We start from the raw sequence: 16,491 nt of genomic DNA, 5'->3' as shown, positions 1-16,491 counted from the left end.
AAGTAAATTTTCCCGTCACTGTAGGTTCTCTATTATAGGATAGGCAACTACTTTTCAGGCATGAAAAAGGGGAGTTCAGCATCAGAAGCAAATCCAACTTTTAGGATTCTGTGATTCTAAATAACAAATGGTAAATAGAGTTCAAAGATATCCAGCTCTTCTCAAAGGTTTGCTATAGATTGAATTTTTATGTGCATCGCTTGCAAATGTGATGATTTAATACATGCAACTACTTTAATTAATACTTTTTAAACTAATTATAATTATAACAAGAAGAATTTATCATTTGCTAGGCACCTACAATTTATCAGAGATGGTTATTCACTGCAATTTTTAAATTTGTAATTTTAATTGGGCCACTCTGAAGTTCAGTTCAGAAACAACTGGGCAGTCTGAATTAGAAAGAAATCTGGAGAAAAGGATAGACAGATTCGCCCCCCCCCCCAGATATTCACATATTAAATATGTAAGTGAATATAAATTAATAACTTTAAGCTTTTTATCCTTCTAAATATTAGCACACACTATTTCAAGTATAAAGTTTTCTTTAGCTGAAATATTTTTTCTGGCTATGAGTAAATTTTTGACATCTGAATTGAGAAAAGTTCAAAAACATTATCTCAGTATTCAAACTATCCTTGAGGTTTTCAAGTTGAAATGGGAGGTGTGTAGATACTGTGACTTATGGTGAGTTCCAGGCTTCCAAGTCCAAGGGCATAGAACTATATTATTCTGTGTTTGTGCTCTATTACTCTGTTTTCTACCAATCTGTGTTTTTTCTGGAGGAGATTATAAATAGTTAAAATTAAGGCCATTTAGAAGTCCTAATGTGAACAGGCAATTTTACCATTTTCACCAAAATTCCCTTAAGAGATGAGAACCAGGTGGTGCCTGGGTGTCTTAGTTGGTTGAACATCCAGCTCCTGATCCCAGCTCAGGTCTTGATCTCAGGGTTGGGAGTTTAAGCCTGCATTGGGCTCCAATGAGACAAGGAGGTTAATTTGATTGACATCTCTTTTTTCATGGCATCATTATGGCCTACTCTCTCATGAATGTGAGCAAGCCCAAAGATAGAGCCTATAATATTTGCAGTTAGCCTCCAACTTGTGATCCTATGATTTTAATTCAGAATCGGGAAACTCCTGTGTCTGCCTTCTGAAAACAATATTGTCACTTCAAGTTCTTGGACCCTTGATTCCTTTCTCTTAACCCTCTTCCTCTCCTATCTCCCCACCAAAGCAAGACCGGAGGCATGGGGGTGGGCCTGTATAAGTAGTCTAACATCCTACTTAGGTCTGTGGAATGATTACCCTTCCCTTAAATATTATGAAGAAGGGCTTTTGATATAATCAACTGCTAATTTTTTTCAACTATGGTTTCCTCTAAAATAAGAATGCTAACTAGAATTAAGGAATACCTAAAATTAATAACCTGGAAGATGTAATGTGATTATTTTTCAAAATACCTCAGATAAGAAGTAGAAGAGAACTCTGAGAGCCTTGCGTTACAGTGTGGAACGTCATCAGTATGGAGCGTCATCAGTATGGATTTGGGGATTTAAAGTTGTCTTCATAGGCCTAGCCTGAAATTATTTCTCTAATTCTCAGTACTGTTTTAAATAGTTTGCATCAGGAAACCTTTAAGCCCCATGATTATGTAGATGGGTTATTGTGTATTTAAGCCGCTTCTATGGTTTATTGCCGTGAAAAATGCAATTATTTTCTACTTATTTTTCTTTATGGAAAATGAATATGTTACAGTGTATTATACACTGTATTATCAGTGTACACTGATGAAGAAATGTATGTGTTCATGTATGCATGTATGTTTATATTGTATAATTATTCTGGTAAACTCATTGTAATTATAATCTGCATTGAAATGATAAGGAAATTAATGTTCCAGTCAATTTCTTATGACAACATTAAATAAATTCTGTATTTATAGCTTTTATTCAACTTAAAATTCAATATATTCAGCAATGATTTTGATCAGCTACCATGTATCTTTTACAGTGCTAGATACTTTCACAGATATCATCACATTTAATTACCTTAGCAGCCCTTTGAAGAGTATGTTAGTGCCCTATTTTACCAATAAATAAGTGGAAGCTGTCTTTGTCTGTTCTGGCTGCTATAACAAAATATCAGACCCGGTGGCTTATGAACAACAGAATTTATTTCTCACAGTTCTGGAAGCTGGGAAGTCCAAGATCAAGGCACCATGATTCAGTGTCTGGTGAGAACCTGCTTCCTGGTTGAAAGATGGCTCTCTTCTCAGCGTCCTCACATGGTGGAAAGGAGAGGGAATCTCCTTGAGTTTTCTTTTATAAGGACACTAATCCCAGTCATGAGGGCCCCATCCTCAGCACATAAGCACCTCCCAGAAGGCCCACCTCCAATGCCATCATATTGGATGTTCAGACTTCACATACAAATCTGCAGGACACAAACATCCGGTCTCTAGCAGAAGCTTAGAGGGATAAAATGCAATGGACTCAAGACATACAACATAACTATCCACAGACCCAGGATATGAACTCTAATCCAGTGTTTTTGCCAAAGCTTTATTTTTCTAAGGCTAGAGGAGCCCTGGAAGTAGACAAATTTTGGGCAGAGCCAATAAAATAATTCACTGAAAAATAGCTCCTGTTTTCCTTTGGGAAAATTACATAAACCAACAGGAAACACTAACTTGCTCCAAACTGGAACAACCAATGTATTTGTTGTGGGAATGAATATCCCAATGTTTTAATACTGTCTCTGCACTGACTGGCAATAGAAGACAGTGTGCTAGAAATAACACTTTCCTTTTCCATTGAACATTAAAGTTGTCATAAGAAAAGTGTTTGCCACATTTTTGTACACTGCAAGCTGTTGTGGTAGAAGGAATCACCGCTTAATTTGTATCAGGATGTTTTATTCTTCTCATGATGCAAACAGCGACACCGAGAAGTGATACGGCATCCCCCCCCACCTTTTTTTTTTAATATAAAGAGATCTATAGGTATATTAAATGAAAGACTCTAGGCATAGATCTGTTTTCTTTCTTGCAGTCTGAAGAGAAATAAAGGACTGGAATCACCTTATAAATTGAGATGGCCACAATGGAGGGATTTGAGGGGCAGTGCACTGCAAGGGGTTAAGCATAGACGCTCTGGAGACAGGATATCTGCTGTGTGACCCCGAGAAAGTTAAAATTTTTTTTTCTGTGCCTCAATTTCCGATTTGAAAATTGAGAACTAATTAGCTTTGGTACTTCTTTCAAACTTTAAAATGAAGGACTATATCTCTAAGGCAAACTCCTGAAAAGAAGTTCTATTTATCAATGGTTTAGTGACGTGGTAGCCTTGGACTGATTATAGTTAAGGATAAACCATTCTAACTTCATAAATCCTTGGAGGTTTATGGTGAGTTTTAAATATAGTCTCTCCCTGTCACTGAGCATATCTGAAAACATGAATTTCACATTGCTTTCTCTTTAATAGTAGTATAACAATTGGCATTGCCAATAGAATTAGTGAATTCTAGGAAAGAAGGTCATTGTATTCCCAGGCCCTAGCTCATGATAAATAGTTGCTGAATTAATGATACGACCAAGCACCTTTAGACATGTTGGCGTAGCTTATCTAAGATATATTCTATTATTATTATTGTTATTTTTTAAAGGTTTTATTAAGTCAGCGAGAGAAGTAGGCAGAGGGAGAAGATGCCACTGAGCAGGGAGCCGGATGCTGGACTCGATCTCAGGACCCCAGGCAGAACCAAAGGCAGAAAACTGACTGAGCCACCCAGGCACCCTTCTAGTCCCACTTCGTATAAGAGTTCCGATACTCTTCCCTGGGGAAATGCTGCTGCATCATGGGTGCCTGTCTTGGTGGGACTATTAATCAAGATGCTTCTTGAGTTGCTGGCCAAGGCATGGGACAAAAATACGCTATGTTTCTAACCTTCCAATGGAGTGATACAAGTTTTGAGTTTAGTTAGCACTGTGACTACATGATGATTCCTACCCCTAGTCCTCTGGCTGTCTTAGCTGGTCTTCCCAACGCCCACCTCCTCTGCTCATTCTTCCAACCTAGGAGTTGTCTCGAGTTTTTCCAATGTACTCTTTTTAAATTAATTTTTCAATTCTGTGTAACTAGAGTGAATTTTTGCTGATTTTATTTAAAAATTCTTTTACCGTGGATGGCATGGATATTATTACTTTAGAAAAATTAGTGTTCTGGGACGCCTGGGTGGCTCAGTTGTTTAAGCAGCTGCCTTCAGCTCAGGTCATGATCCCAGCGTCCTGGGATCGAGTCCCACATCGGGATCCTTGCTCCACAGGGAGCCTGCTTCTCCCTCTGACTCTGCCTTCCACTCTGTCTGCCTGAGCTCGCTCTCTCTCTGACAAATAAATAAATAAAATCTTAGAAGAAAAAAAAAAAAAAAAGAAAAATTAGTGTTCTAACATTAAACATGAGTTTTTAAAGGAAAATGTAAATACATGGTGCAAATGATATGCAGTTACAGCAAAAATTACAGCAAAAAATACTGGCAAAAGGCTAATGATTGGGAAACACCATTGCAAATATCGATGTTAGCAATGAGCTTCCTGGGTGCATTTAGGAGTTAAAATTGGGGTATCTTGAAAAACCATTAAAAAGAGCACTGATGGGGCACCTGGATGGCTCAGTGGGCTAAAGCCTTTGCCTTCAGCTCAGGTCATGATCGCAGGGTTCTGGGATCAAGCTCCGCCATCAGGCTCTCTGCTTAGTGGGGAGCCTGCTTCCCCCTCTCTGTCTCTGCCTGCCTCTCTGCCCACTTGTGATCTGTCTGTCAAATAAATAAATTAAAAAAAATCTGATCTGATTGATAAGAAAAATATGGACTTGAAATAAATAATACATTAATTAATAAGTTAATAATGGTCTTAAAAGTCTAGAACAGATATGTATTGAAAAGGGAGTAGTATTATTTCCTTGTTTAAGATCAGGCTTTTTTTTTTTTTTCCCCAAATCTAAAAACACTTCTTTGCCTATATCAGAGAAAACTGTTTTTCTTTATTTTTGACATTATTTTTCCCCAATAAATAAAACACCAAAAGTATAAATCTCTGTCAACCAAGAATCAATGCTGCAGAAAAGGTATGTGTGTGTGTATGTGTGTGTGTGTGTGTGTATGTATGTTTGTGTTTGATATTTCTTGTTAGGACTATTAATGATTTCAGTCCCGCTTTTTCTAGACACATTGTTATAAGTGCCATGATTTTCTTTGTGTTGCAACTCCAAGAAACAAGTTATGGCTCCACTGTCTTCCCTCTCACTTTCAGGTTCTCTGAGTTTTGGGTAGGGTCAAAACATTTGGAAAGGAAGACTTTTATCCAATGAATGTTGCTTTTTAAAAAATCTGATGCTTTAATTTTTATTTAAACTGTTGAGGTGAATGTTGGGCTAAATAAAGATTTTGACACCTAAAAACATTTTTTTGGTGATTATGTTTTCTCAGTGATCAGGAAAATAATGATAAGAAATGCAGGTCACTTGTAACTCCTCCTTTCCCCCCACCAAATAACCTACTGTAGGAAAAGAAAGGGTCAGATAGTGGAGATCACACTTTCAAATGACAGGACACCATGCAATCGACTATGTTTCCAATATGACCTTTATTGAGCAAGTACTGCTGTGACATTGAACATCAATCAACGAAAGGTTGCAAACTGTGCATGTCAACGAGGTTCTCCCATGAACAAAAGTCCTTTTTAAATGCACCAGTGAGGTAAACATAATTATTCATATATAGCTTTCTTAAGGCTAAGAGAGTTCTGTGTTTCATTTATTATTTTTGGCTCAGTTGGTTCTTTGCATAATACGTCTCAAGACATCCCGCCCACCCCGGAGTGCCCTCCTTCCAACAGCTTAGGAAATCAGCCAATTCCCCAGGTACATACAATATCATGCATTTCAATCACCCAAAGACTGAGGAGGGAGCACCCTGCGCTTGCATGCATTTCCCTCGTATTGCACAAAGTAAAATACAATGTCTGGAGCCCCCATGGGAGAACCCGTTCTGTTTTGAAGCTGTCAATCACATGCATATTAAAATTGTCATATGGCTTAACCTTTTGCAATGGACTCAAATATTAGTCACTCTGGGTGACTTCCTTTACTATGGCGTGTGAAGTGACCTTCTCTACCTTTTTGGTAGATACTAGCTTCTCCTCAAAGGTCTCTTCATGCTCTTCGACCTTTTGAGTGACGGTTACAGATTTAGTGATGTATTTGGTAGCACCATCGCCCCCCTCACTGGTGATTTTTTCTATCTTTTTGGTCACTACCACTTTTTCCTCACTTCTGTCTCCCCCCTTCTTTTCGTCTGCGGGGCTCAAGTCTAGCCCATTGGTGACAACCCCTTTCTCCTCTTCTCCCCCACTGCCTTTCTCCTTTGTTTCCTGCTCTTCCTCCTTTCCTTCTACCTCCCCATTTACTGCTATGTCTTCTTTCCTGGATTCCTTGGAACCTTGATCACCGCCTTCCTCCTCACCTCCCCCCTCCTCTTCTGCCTTCTCCTTCTCCTTCGGCTGTGGCTTCTCCTCTTTGGCATCTTTCTCCAAGCTCACCTTTATGGATTTGGTGACGGTGCTCACCTCCACCACTTCCTCCTTTACCGGGGACTCTGCCTTCTTCTTCTCTGACACATCTTTCGGCTTCTCCTCCTTTTTCTCCACTTTCTCTTCCTTCGGAGATTCCTTTACTTCTTTCTTTTCTTCCTCCACTTTCTCTTCTTCCTTTTTCTGCTCGGCTTTCTCAGCTCCTTTCTCATCTGCCTTCGGTTTCACCTCTTCCACCGGTGACTTTGGCACGGGAGACTTGGCCTTCTCTGGCTTTTCTGCCTTGGCTTCTGCCACCAGCTCTTCCTTGGGAGCAACCTCTTCACGCTTTTCTTCCGTTTTCTTTTCATCCTCGGCTTCAGCTTCTTCTCCTTCACCTTCGGCCTCTGTTTCCCCTTCTTCTTCCTGTTCCCCCTCCTCTTTTTCACTAGAACCTTCCTTCTCGGATCCTCCTTCTTCGGCTTGGTCTGACTTAGCACCCTCCTCTTCCTCCTCTTCTTCCTCTTGGCCTTCCTCTTCCTCCTTTTCTCCTTCCTCCTCCTCTTTCAGTTCAGGCGCAGCCGCTTTCACTGGAGACTTTTTGGTAGCCACAACTTCTTCTTCTTCAGCTTGCCCCTCTTCCTTTTCTTCTGCCTCTTCTTCCTTCTCCTCTTTCATGGACGCTGCCCTCTCCTCTGCAATGGCTATCAGGGCCTCTTCCATTTCTGATTTCTCATCTTCCACTTTGGTTTCTTCTATGATCTCCTCGACGAATTTGTGTTGGACCTTTAGCTTAGGAGCCTCTACCTTGGTTTTCTGAATCTTACTGGATATTGTGACTGAGGGTTGTCGGTGTGGATACAGTGGCCCAGTGATGCTTCCTGCAAATGTGCTAAATCTGGTCTCTTCACCCTCCAGTAGTTTTCTGAGGACCGAATCAAAAAAGACACGACATAATTAAAATCTTGGTGGCCTTCTGAGTTTCATTACGTTATGGGTAATGCAGCAGATACCTTTCAACAAACAGAATCACACAGGTAAAAGATTCTGTCAAACCAGTGTGATACCTGCTATCATTTCGCTGGTCTACAGCGTCCCATCTGGAGATTCTCATGGACCACTAGCCAATCACTTGCTGCAGTAGCTGACCACACCCAACAGTCCACTAACACACCCAGACGCCAAATCTCAGCTCTGCGGCAGTCTATTCGCTGCCCTGTGAATATGCTGAAAAGCTCCCTCATGGCAAAAAAACCTTAGTGACCTTCTTGAGCACGTGGACTTTAAGGATGTACACTAAATTTCCTTTTGCAAATATGATGTTCAACAAATTTAGAAAACCATTTAGCATGTATCAGAATTTGGCATATATCAAGTTGTAAATTGGTCTGCAATTTTAATCATAAGGCGTCTACTGAATATAGTTATTCAGCTTTCCTGAAGAGAGAGAGCTGTGAATGCAATTTATTCCTGTAATGTTATGATGATGACCTTTTGGTAGTAGAGAGTGTGTTTAGTCAAGGATTTTCTCCTATGAACTTAGTCATCAGTAAGGTGACATCAGTTAGCAGACCTATAATCTTTTTTCTTTTCTTTCTCTGGTCGTGTATCTAGGTCTGTAGATATAAATCTAAATAAAATAGAATATACATATTTTCTCTCTCCATTCTATCTAATATATCTAATATATTCTGTCTAATATATGTGTATATATCTATCCTATCAATCTATAGCTGTTCTCAGCCAGATGATGGCAATAGTAAGCTGTAACAGAGAAATAGAAATTGAATGTCCTGGAATTTGCCCTTGACATTATAAAATCAAAAAGCTGAAACCACGATGTGAAATATTAAAAACTAAAATTCTGTTTTTGCTTCAAACAGTTGGAAAACACTTTTCACTAAAATGAAAAAGTTAAAGCAAAAGCACTGAAATCAATAAAATGTCCCTCAAAACATTTTATTTAAATACTCATTTTAACTAATGTTTACTCTTTTAAAGCTGTGTGGAGAAGTAAAACCACATTTACAATTCTTCAGAATAATTTTTTTTTTTTTTAAATTAAGAAAGAAAGCCAGGCACTGATTTAAGATTCCTGCCACCTGCTTGCTTTAACTTAAGTGATGGGGGTTGTGCCACAACAGCCTCCGCAGTGCGGTAAGTATTTCCGACCGGTCGGTAGTGAGCACGGTACCTGTACGCAGCAATCTCAATATCCAGAGCCATCTTGACGTTGAGGAGGTCCTGGTATTCTCGCAAATGACGAGCCATTTCCCACTTTGTGCCCCGGAGCTCATTTTCCAACTGCTGGATCGTGTCCTGAAATAGACACAGGCATAGACTCGTCCAACAGCAACTTCTTTCACAAACCACTTGCTACCCACCCCTCCCTCTACTTCCCTCCAGTTCTGTAAACGCTGTAGCTTCCAGTCCCTTAAAACTAAAATAAAAACAGAAAAAACGAAGGAACTATTAAATAAACAGGATCAATTAGACAATATGAGATTTCCTGGGCACACCATGCATTGAGACCAGTGGATCTAGAATTCCTCTCAGCAGGGAAAAAAAAAAAAAAAAAAAAAAGTTCGGGAAAACCCCTCGGGCGACCTGGCCCTTTTCATCTGAGCTTCTTTGGGTGAAGCCAATTTTAAGCGGTAAAAGTTGAGAATATATGAGTTTCTACACAAGCAATCCTAAACTTGCTGCTCTGTCAACTACCCGAATATGTATCTCCTACTTTAAAACGACACCTCCCGAGAAAAAAAGCAGGTTTAGTAAAATGTCAGAACTGGAGATGGTGGGTGCGGAAGGAGTGCAGAAGGATGGGGAGGGGCGAGGACGCTTTGCGCATAGAACTCGCTCCGTGCAGCGCGAGCGCACTGGCCAGCGGCCACCAGGGAGCGCGGCGGAGAGCGCGCCGGGTCGCGTGCCTGAGCGTCGGGGGCGCGCGGCGCTGGCGCTGGCGCAGGCTGGCCGCGCAGCCGCGTTTCCTACCTGGTAGCTGCTGAGGTCGTGGTTATGGCGCTCCTCGATGTCGCTGAGCTGCCGCTCCAGGGACTCCTTGGTACCGCGCACTGACTCGAGCTCGATGCTCTTGGACTGCAGCTGGCGCCGATACTCGGCGATCTCTTCCTTGGCGGAGCGGATAGCCTCCTTGTTTTGCTCGGCCGCCTCCGTAAGCTTGGCGTAGCGGCACTTAAACCACTCTTCCGCCTGGTGCATGTTCTGGTCGGAGTGGCATTCGAGCTGGGAGCGGATCTCTTTCAGCGCCGACGAGATGTCTGTCTTCAGGTAGTCTTTGCGCTCCACCGTGATGTGCGACGCCTGGATCTGGGCCAGCAGGTCGGCCACCTCCTCCTCGTGATTGCTCCGCAGGAAGGCCACCTCATCCTGCAGCGACTGCACCTTCTTGTCCAGCTCCACCTTGACCAGCGACGCCTCCTCGATGTCTTTGCGCAGCGCGCGGATAGCCGCCTCCGTGTCGTCGCGCAGCCGTGCCTCCTCCTCGAAGCGCTCCTTGAGCCGGTGGATGTCTTCTTCCAGGTGATCCGAGTCCAGCTGCACCTGAGCCTTCTCGTGATTCACGAGCTCGAGGGTGGCGCGCAGCTCGCGGATCTCCTGGTCGTACGCGTCGCCCAGCTGGGCGTGCGAGGCCTGTTTCTGCCGCAGCGCCTGGATCTCTGCCTCGATCTCCTTGTTCTGCTGCTCTAGGTAGTGCACCTTCTCGATGTATCCCGCGAAGCGGTCGTTCAGCCCCTGCAGCTGCTCCTTCTCGTTGGAGCGGGACAGCTTGTAGTCGCCCCCCGGCCCGGAGCCGCCGTTGAGCAGCGACGAAGACTGGCTGAAATCGAGGCTGCTCTCGGCAGAGCTGAGCATGGCCGAGCTGTAGGTGAGGCGCGGGCCAAGCGCGCTGCGCTTGTAGGAGGAGGACACGGTGCTGGGAGAGCCGCGGGACCACGACTGCGAGCGGAAGCCGCTGGACGGGGAGCCACTGAGGCGGCTGAAGCTCGAGCGGGTCTCGGTGACCCGCCGGTAGGCGGACGGGTTACCCAGCGAGTCCAACGTGTAGCTCATCTTGGAGGCCTCGGGGCGTGTGGCTGTCACAGCGTTGTGCCGGTCTCGCCGCAGCCCATTTATAGCCGCGGCGGCTGGTCCCGGGCCAGGGCCCCGCCCCGTGGAGGCGGCGGCCGAGGAGGCGGGGACTGCGGGCACCGGGCCGGGGGAGATGAGGGGGGTAAAGACAGCCTAGCAGTGATTCAGCGCCGGCTCCACGTGGGCCCGTGCCGCATCGGACCCCGGACTTTGCTGCCTGGTCCCGGCCCCTCCCCCAACTCTTCTCTCGGTCCCAGGCCACTTGTAGCCCCCCAAGACCCCTGTCTCCATTTCTCTTCGCCTTCGGATAGCCTTTTAAAGCCTCGGTGCGAGTATTCACCCAACGCCTTTTCTTTGTCTCGTCACTCTTCTACCCGTCGGGCAGCTTTTCTCCCGACCCCCTGACCACCTTGCTCTTTTCTTATACCCGCGGCTTTTCTTTTCTTTTGCCTTTTCTCCATTACTTTTTTCTTTACCCATCTTCTGTGATGAATCTCCTCCCCTTCTTTTGGGCATCTCTTTGCTCTCCCACTTTAGCCTTCTTTAGTCCCACTCACTCCGCCCTTCTGAGTCCCTTCCTCCTGGGCCCTCTTCTTCCCACCCTTACCTTCTCTCCTACTCCTTCCTCCCCTCCCCCTTCTTTCCTGCCCTCCCCCTCCTCTCCTCCCCTCCCCCATCCTCAGTCCCCTCGCCTTCCTCCCTTTCCCCCACATCTCCTTTTAAAGCAGTCCGAGTTGAGCGCAAGCCCAGAGTTGGGCCTAGAAGAAAAAAACAAAAAGACTTTAAAGAACTGTCGGGCAGAAGGCTTCGGGAAGGGGACAAAGAGGATGGGCCTGGGTAGTTATTTGTATTAAAAGTGGGATGTGGCGCTACATTCTGCTTAACGTTTGGGAAACGTCCGCAGCTTCCGCAGGGGCAGAAGGTAAGGCGCTTGTGATCGCTATGGCGCCGGCAGCACCAAGGACAGCGCCCAGGCGGGCGAGCCCGGAGACTTCGCTGCCCTGGGGGCTTGTCACCAAACTGGGCTCGTCAGGTCGGCGAGGGTTTCCTTCCTCCTCTTCTCCCGGAGTAAATACAATTAAAGCCTGTTTGTAGTGACTCTGTTTGCAGGAGCCAAGCTGGAATCGAACACTAAGATTTCTCTGCAATGCAGAGTTGGCACAATGAACCGATTGCAGATTTTGAAAACAACTAAAATTCATTAAAGTCAGGTAACAGAAATAATATACTTGTAGCCCTGTTTGAGTTTTCTAACGTATGATAGATGCAAGAAATCAAGAGATTGAAATTTGAAGGTCAAATATTCCTTGGAAAGGGGAATTTGAAATCTGCTGAGGTGAAAGTCCAGGGGAGTATAGTTTATGAGAAGTTTGAACACAAACAATTGCTTTGTCATCATTCTGTTCAGTACTCCCTGTATGTAACTGCAGTGATTGAAAAGCACCTGAATTAATTTAAAAGTTGCCAAACAGATTCATCACAACCTTGAATTAAACCAGATTTTTTTCCCTCCATTTAAGATAATTTTCCTCCATTTAAGATAAATTTCCTCATTTAGATATTAATGACTGACTTGGAATAGATTTTCCATATCTTTTAACATGTTTATTTCAACAAGGCATCTACATAGACTTCTGATGTCTGGTGCACTGTTAACTGGTAAAATGCTCCTTTATTTTACATAGTGCTTTGGGGTAATTCAGGGTAAAAAAGTTCAGAATCCTGCAAGACAAAGTGAAGAGTAGAGTGTAAGACTGATGACCAAGTTTTCTGAGGCCATAGGCACAAGTGATTGCCTGTGAAATGCTTGGTATGGCTGAAAAGAACCACTGCTTGTGAAAAGCAGACACCCAGACTTAAATATTTTCCTTTCACAACATGCTTTCTTTATGGCGTGTGGTTTTCTTTTCTTTTCTTTCTTTCTTTCTTTCTTTCTTTTTTTTTAATGATGTGGTCATGCCAATCAGTAAGTTTCTAGATGTTTATTATTATTATTTTTTTATTTTCATGAGATCTCTTGGCCCATTTGTATTTTAAAATAGAAGGGGTTAATGTAGGGAGTTACTTTTAGCTCATTAATGTGAAACTGCAGCATTGCGGGCTGTGTGGGGGAAGGATGTTCTAGTTTGCTGAGTGACAGGTTATCTTTCAGGCAAAGAGAGCCCAGGTCTCAAGCTGTTAGGAAAGGCATTTGACAAGCGAGGGGATCAATTTGGGACTATTGGAGAAAAAAGGGGGGGAAGGAATTTTTGCTTTGATGGATACAAAAGGAAAAGAGAAAGAAAATTTTCTGCCTTTTTGTAAAGTGCTGCCAATCTCCAGGTTGGAAGGGTGACATCTGATAAGGCCAAATGCTAGTTATGTGGTAATTATACCTTAGTTACTTATTACTTTCTGCTTTTGTTAAAAAATTTAAAAAGCCCTTGGGGGCTTCACGTTGCCTTTGCTGTGGAAGGACTTTCTGCAGTGAGAGCAAATGGTTAACAGGCAGACTGCTGCTGTTAGTTTTCTTCAGGGTTTTTAAAAATGAGATGACTCTGCAGAGAGACATTTACAAGGAAACACATGTCTAACTTCACAATTAGCCCGTTTTGACTTGTATCTAAACTAGCTCAGAAATTGTTAAGCTTCCAACTGGTTGCAGAAGGAGGAAAGCATTGCGTATAAACAAAATACTGGCCAATTATTCAGGCTAAATTCAGTTAGTGACTATAGCTTACAATTGTAACTTTGGTGTCACATGAAGTATTGTTCAGTCTGGTCACAATAGGATAACCCGGAGAATTATATCAGTTACCTCTTTCAGGGAGAAAAGTTCCCATGGCTTAAAAAATGATTGGTCCAATTTCAGACTGACAGAGATGTTTTATTTTATATTAAACTTTTTACTTTATTCACTCTTTCTGAAGGTGACTTGAAGGTTATGCTCATCAATGAATTTAGTATAGAATCTTATTAAAGAAAGCCATAGCATTCATTTTTCCATCTTTGTCTTATTTTAAAAGAACATTTACCATCCTCATATTTTCCACAGAAAAAAATACAGTTTTGTATTTTTACCCTAATGACACTAAGGCTATGACTCTTCTGAAAATATTAACAAGAAAGAAAAAAACCCATGAGGATTTATCTGAATTTGCAACACTGTTCAGTTTGACTATTAATTTTACTTTTAGAATTTATCCTAAATAGGGAAGTTACAGATATGATTTGGATGTAAGACGTTTTTAATTAAATTGTCTCTAGATTGTTGTACCATAAGCTAGAGTGTGTTTTTAATCACTTTATAGGGATATACAGAACAGGCTCTGTGTTCCTTCAGTAAGTAAAGTGCAAAGATTAACTTTGTAGTTAAGAGATAGCTATCCTGAGGGCTTATCTAATGATAATGGGAGAAATACCCTTTGAATAAAGCATTTATTCATTGACTCAAAAAATAAGGTTAGAAAAAATGAGTTGAGTATTTTCTTCCTTCTTTCCATATTTCTTTCCATTTAAAAGAATACTTTTTGATGCACAAGAAAGAAAGGAGGATGGGCTATGGGAATGAAGGAGCCAGCAAGATGCTCTAGATGGAAGATACCACTGTCAGATTGGTAGGCTGAATCTATCTAAGATTAATAAAATAATCCGTACTTTCTTCCATCCTGCTGCGATGTCTTGAGCTTGGTCATTTTGCCTGGGATCTGATTCTAGAAGTAGTGACAAATAATTCTTTACAAATTGTCCTTTTCTAATTATTTAAGGCATTGTTGGTGTAGGAAGGTCCTGACTGAGTACCCTGGAGTGAGGACAGAAAGAAAATGAGAACTGTAAGAATTCTTTCTATTTTAGCCTTGGGATGTCAAACTTTAGAAGCAGCTTTGACTCTGGTCTTTTTATTATTTCAGATATTGAAAGCAAAATAAAAATATCCTTGGGAAAAAGCTGTTTCTTGTCAGGAAAATGGGATGTACATGCCCCTATTGTCTTTAATTAAACAAATTCACTGAACCACAGTGTCCTTTTTCTAACATTAGACCCTGAAATGGTGTTTGGTTCCATTGCCAAATATTGTTATTCATTAAATATTGTCTTCTATTTCTGTCAGTGACTGTTTTTATGGAGAGTTAATTGAAGCATTAAAAAAATCAAAAAAATATTTTACATCTTTCTGTTGTTCAAAAATATAAGCTTAATCATCTTCAAAATTCTGTATTTAGAAATTTAGTATTTTATGGGGGAAAGGTTTACCTTTGGCTTTAAGGTAGATTGCTGAGTTTTTTGCTGTGTAATGCCTTCACCCCACCACCGAGAATCAGTCCTGTGGAAGCCAGAGGAGGAGGACATAGAATTTTTAAAAAGTATTTAAGTTACCCTTGCTAAAAGTGATTCTAAAAATAAAGTCCAATAGATGCAAAATAAAAATACTGTATTAATTTCCAGCAATTTTTAAAATTCGACATATTGGCTTTACTTGTAAAGTGGATGCCATGCACTTGAATTTTTCAAACCCTGCATTGCATGTAACTTTGCATCAGGACAGCCATGTAATATTTATGACATATTTTATCCCAAGCTTACCCAGGCCTTAGCAAGAGACATAATTCTTTTATTAGAAACTCTTAATTAAAATGAGCTTTGTAAAACTAGAGCAGATCAATGATCTATTATCTTTGGACCAAATTTCTGAGCAGAGCTGAACCTAGGGATATAAAACAAAGTCAGAAAGATGCCCCACCTAAGAATGAAGTCTCATCAGCCCAGGACTGGTTCTTACCTCACAATCTCTGTGATTCTCCAAAGCAGTCTTCTTTCATAATCCTCAGAAAACAAGCACACTATCATATCTATTTCTTTTCACCACGGTTGCCAAGAGCACATATAAGAATACTTTCACTCACCTTTTTGGGTTAAAGTTAACAAATACTTAAGTATAGAAATCTACAAACAGCAGAGAAACAATTTAAATATTCTCTGCCATTTTCTTCCCTATAATTTAAACATCAATGGGATCTTTCTGTTATATAATTCCTACCCTGCTTTGTAAAACAAATGTATGAATATGTAATTTGGTATCTTAGAGGAAAGAATGCTATATTGTATACCAGGCATCTTGGCTTCTTGTCAACTATATGATTTTTAATTTCCTCTTAAAAAAACCCCCAACACTTTTATGGGCCTTATAGATCAAGAATGATAACATAATAAAGACAATATAATAGTAATGATAACAGATCAGGAATATCTAATTAGGTCTGAGTATTAATTTCTCTCTTTCTTTCTGTCTGCCTTTCTTTCTTCTTGCTGGTTGAGAGGAGTGCCATCATGAAGTTGAAGGTGGTTATTTGACAATCAGAGTGGTGCCCCATAATCTGGCCTAGTCAGACCTGAGTATTATATTCTTTTACACTTAATGGTGCCCTCAATCCCAAAGCCGCCATCATCATCATCACTACTATTGGATTTTACGTGTGAATAACGTTTTACATAAAAGAAGCAAAACAAAACTTTGTTATCTCATCTGGAATGAGCAAGGGGTTGGGGCAGGTGTGTGTGTATGTGTGCGTGTGTGTATGTAAATAAGGTAGAACCTGAATTACTTTTCCAATTTTATAGTTGGTGGGATCCATTAAGAGATTTGCCCAAGGTCACACATCTGGTAAGTGGTGGGGCCAGGACCAGAATTCAGAATTTTTGATACTAGTGCTAACATTAAAAAACAAAAACAAAAACAAAAGCCTTAAATGCTCTCAGTACGTCCAATCCAGGCTCCATCGGTATGAAAAAATTAAAAATAGGCAGGTATTAGTCATCTCAATAACTGGTATTTTTGAGTGCTTACTAGGT

General features: G+C 41.5%; 1 protein-coding gene across 1 annotated transcript; it reads right to left on the bottom strand.

Annotated features, from left to right (window-relative positions):
• Positions 1–5,627: 5,627 nt before the first annotated feature.
• NEFM (neurofilament medium chain) lies at positions 5,628–14,769 on the bottom strand. The gene is made up of 3 exons (XM_059371972.1): positions 9,565–14,769; positions 8,765–8,889; positions 5,628–7,495 (listed from the first exon to the last, which is right to left on the bottom strand). The coding sequence occupies exons 1-3, from the start codon at positions 10,642–10,644 to the stop codon at positions 6,124–6,126; spliced, it is 2,577 nt and encodes an 858-aa protein (XP_059227955.1). The 5' UTR covers positions 10,645–14,769; the 3' UTR covers positions 5,628–6,123.
• Between the last annotated feature and the right edge of the window lie 1,722 nt (positions 14,770–16,491).

The sequence above is a fragment of the Mustela nigripes genome, chromosome 1 (genome assembly GCF_022355385.1).
Source record: "Mustela nigripes isolate SB6536 chromosome 1, MUSNIG.SB6536, whole genome shotgun sequence".
Classification (NCBI taxonomy): domain Eukaryota; kingdom Metazoa; phylum Chordata; class Mammalia; order Carnivora; family Mustelidae; genus Mustela; species Mustela nigripes.
The sequence above is the reverse complement of the archived record's forward strand: the minus strand, read 5'-3'. Positions and strand labels throughout refer to the sequence as shown.

Excerpts from the sequence above, each read along its gene's own strand:
- NEFM (XM_059371972.1), bottom strand. The coding sequence starts at position 10,644 with ATGAGCTACACGTTGGACTCGCTGGGTAACCCGTCCGCCTACCGGCGG. Across the intron at positions 8,890-9,564 it reads ACGACCTCAGCAGCTACCAG|GACACGATCCAGCAGTTGGA; the intron begins GTAGGAAACGCG and ends TGTCTATTTCAG. Across the intron at positions 7,496-8,764 it reads ATTGAGATTGCTGCGTACAG|AAAACTACTGGAGGGTGAAG; the intron begins GTACCGTGCTCA and ends TTCGGTCCTCAG.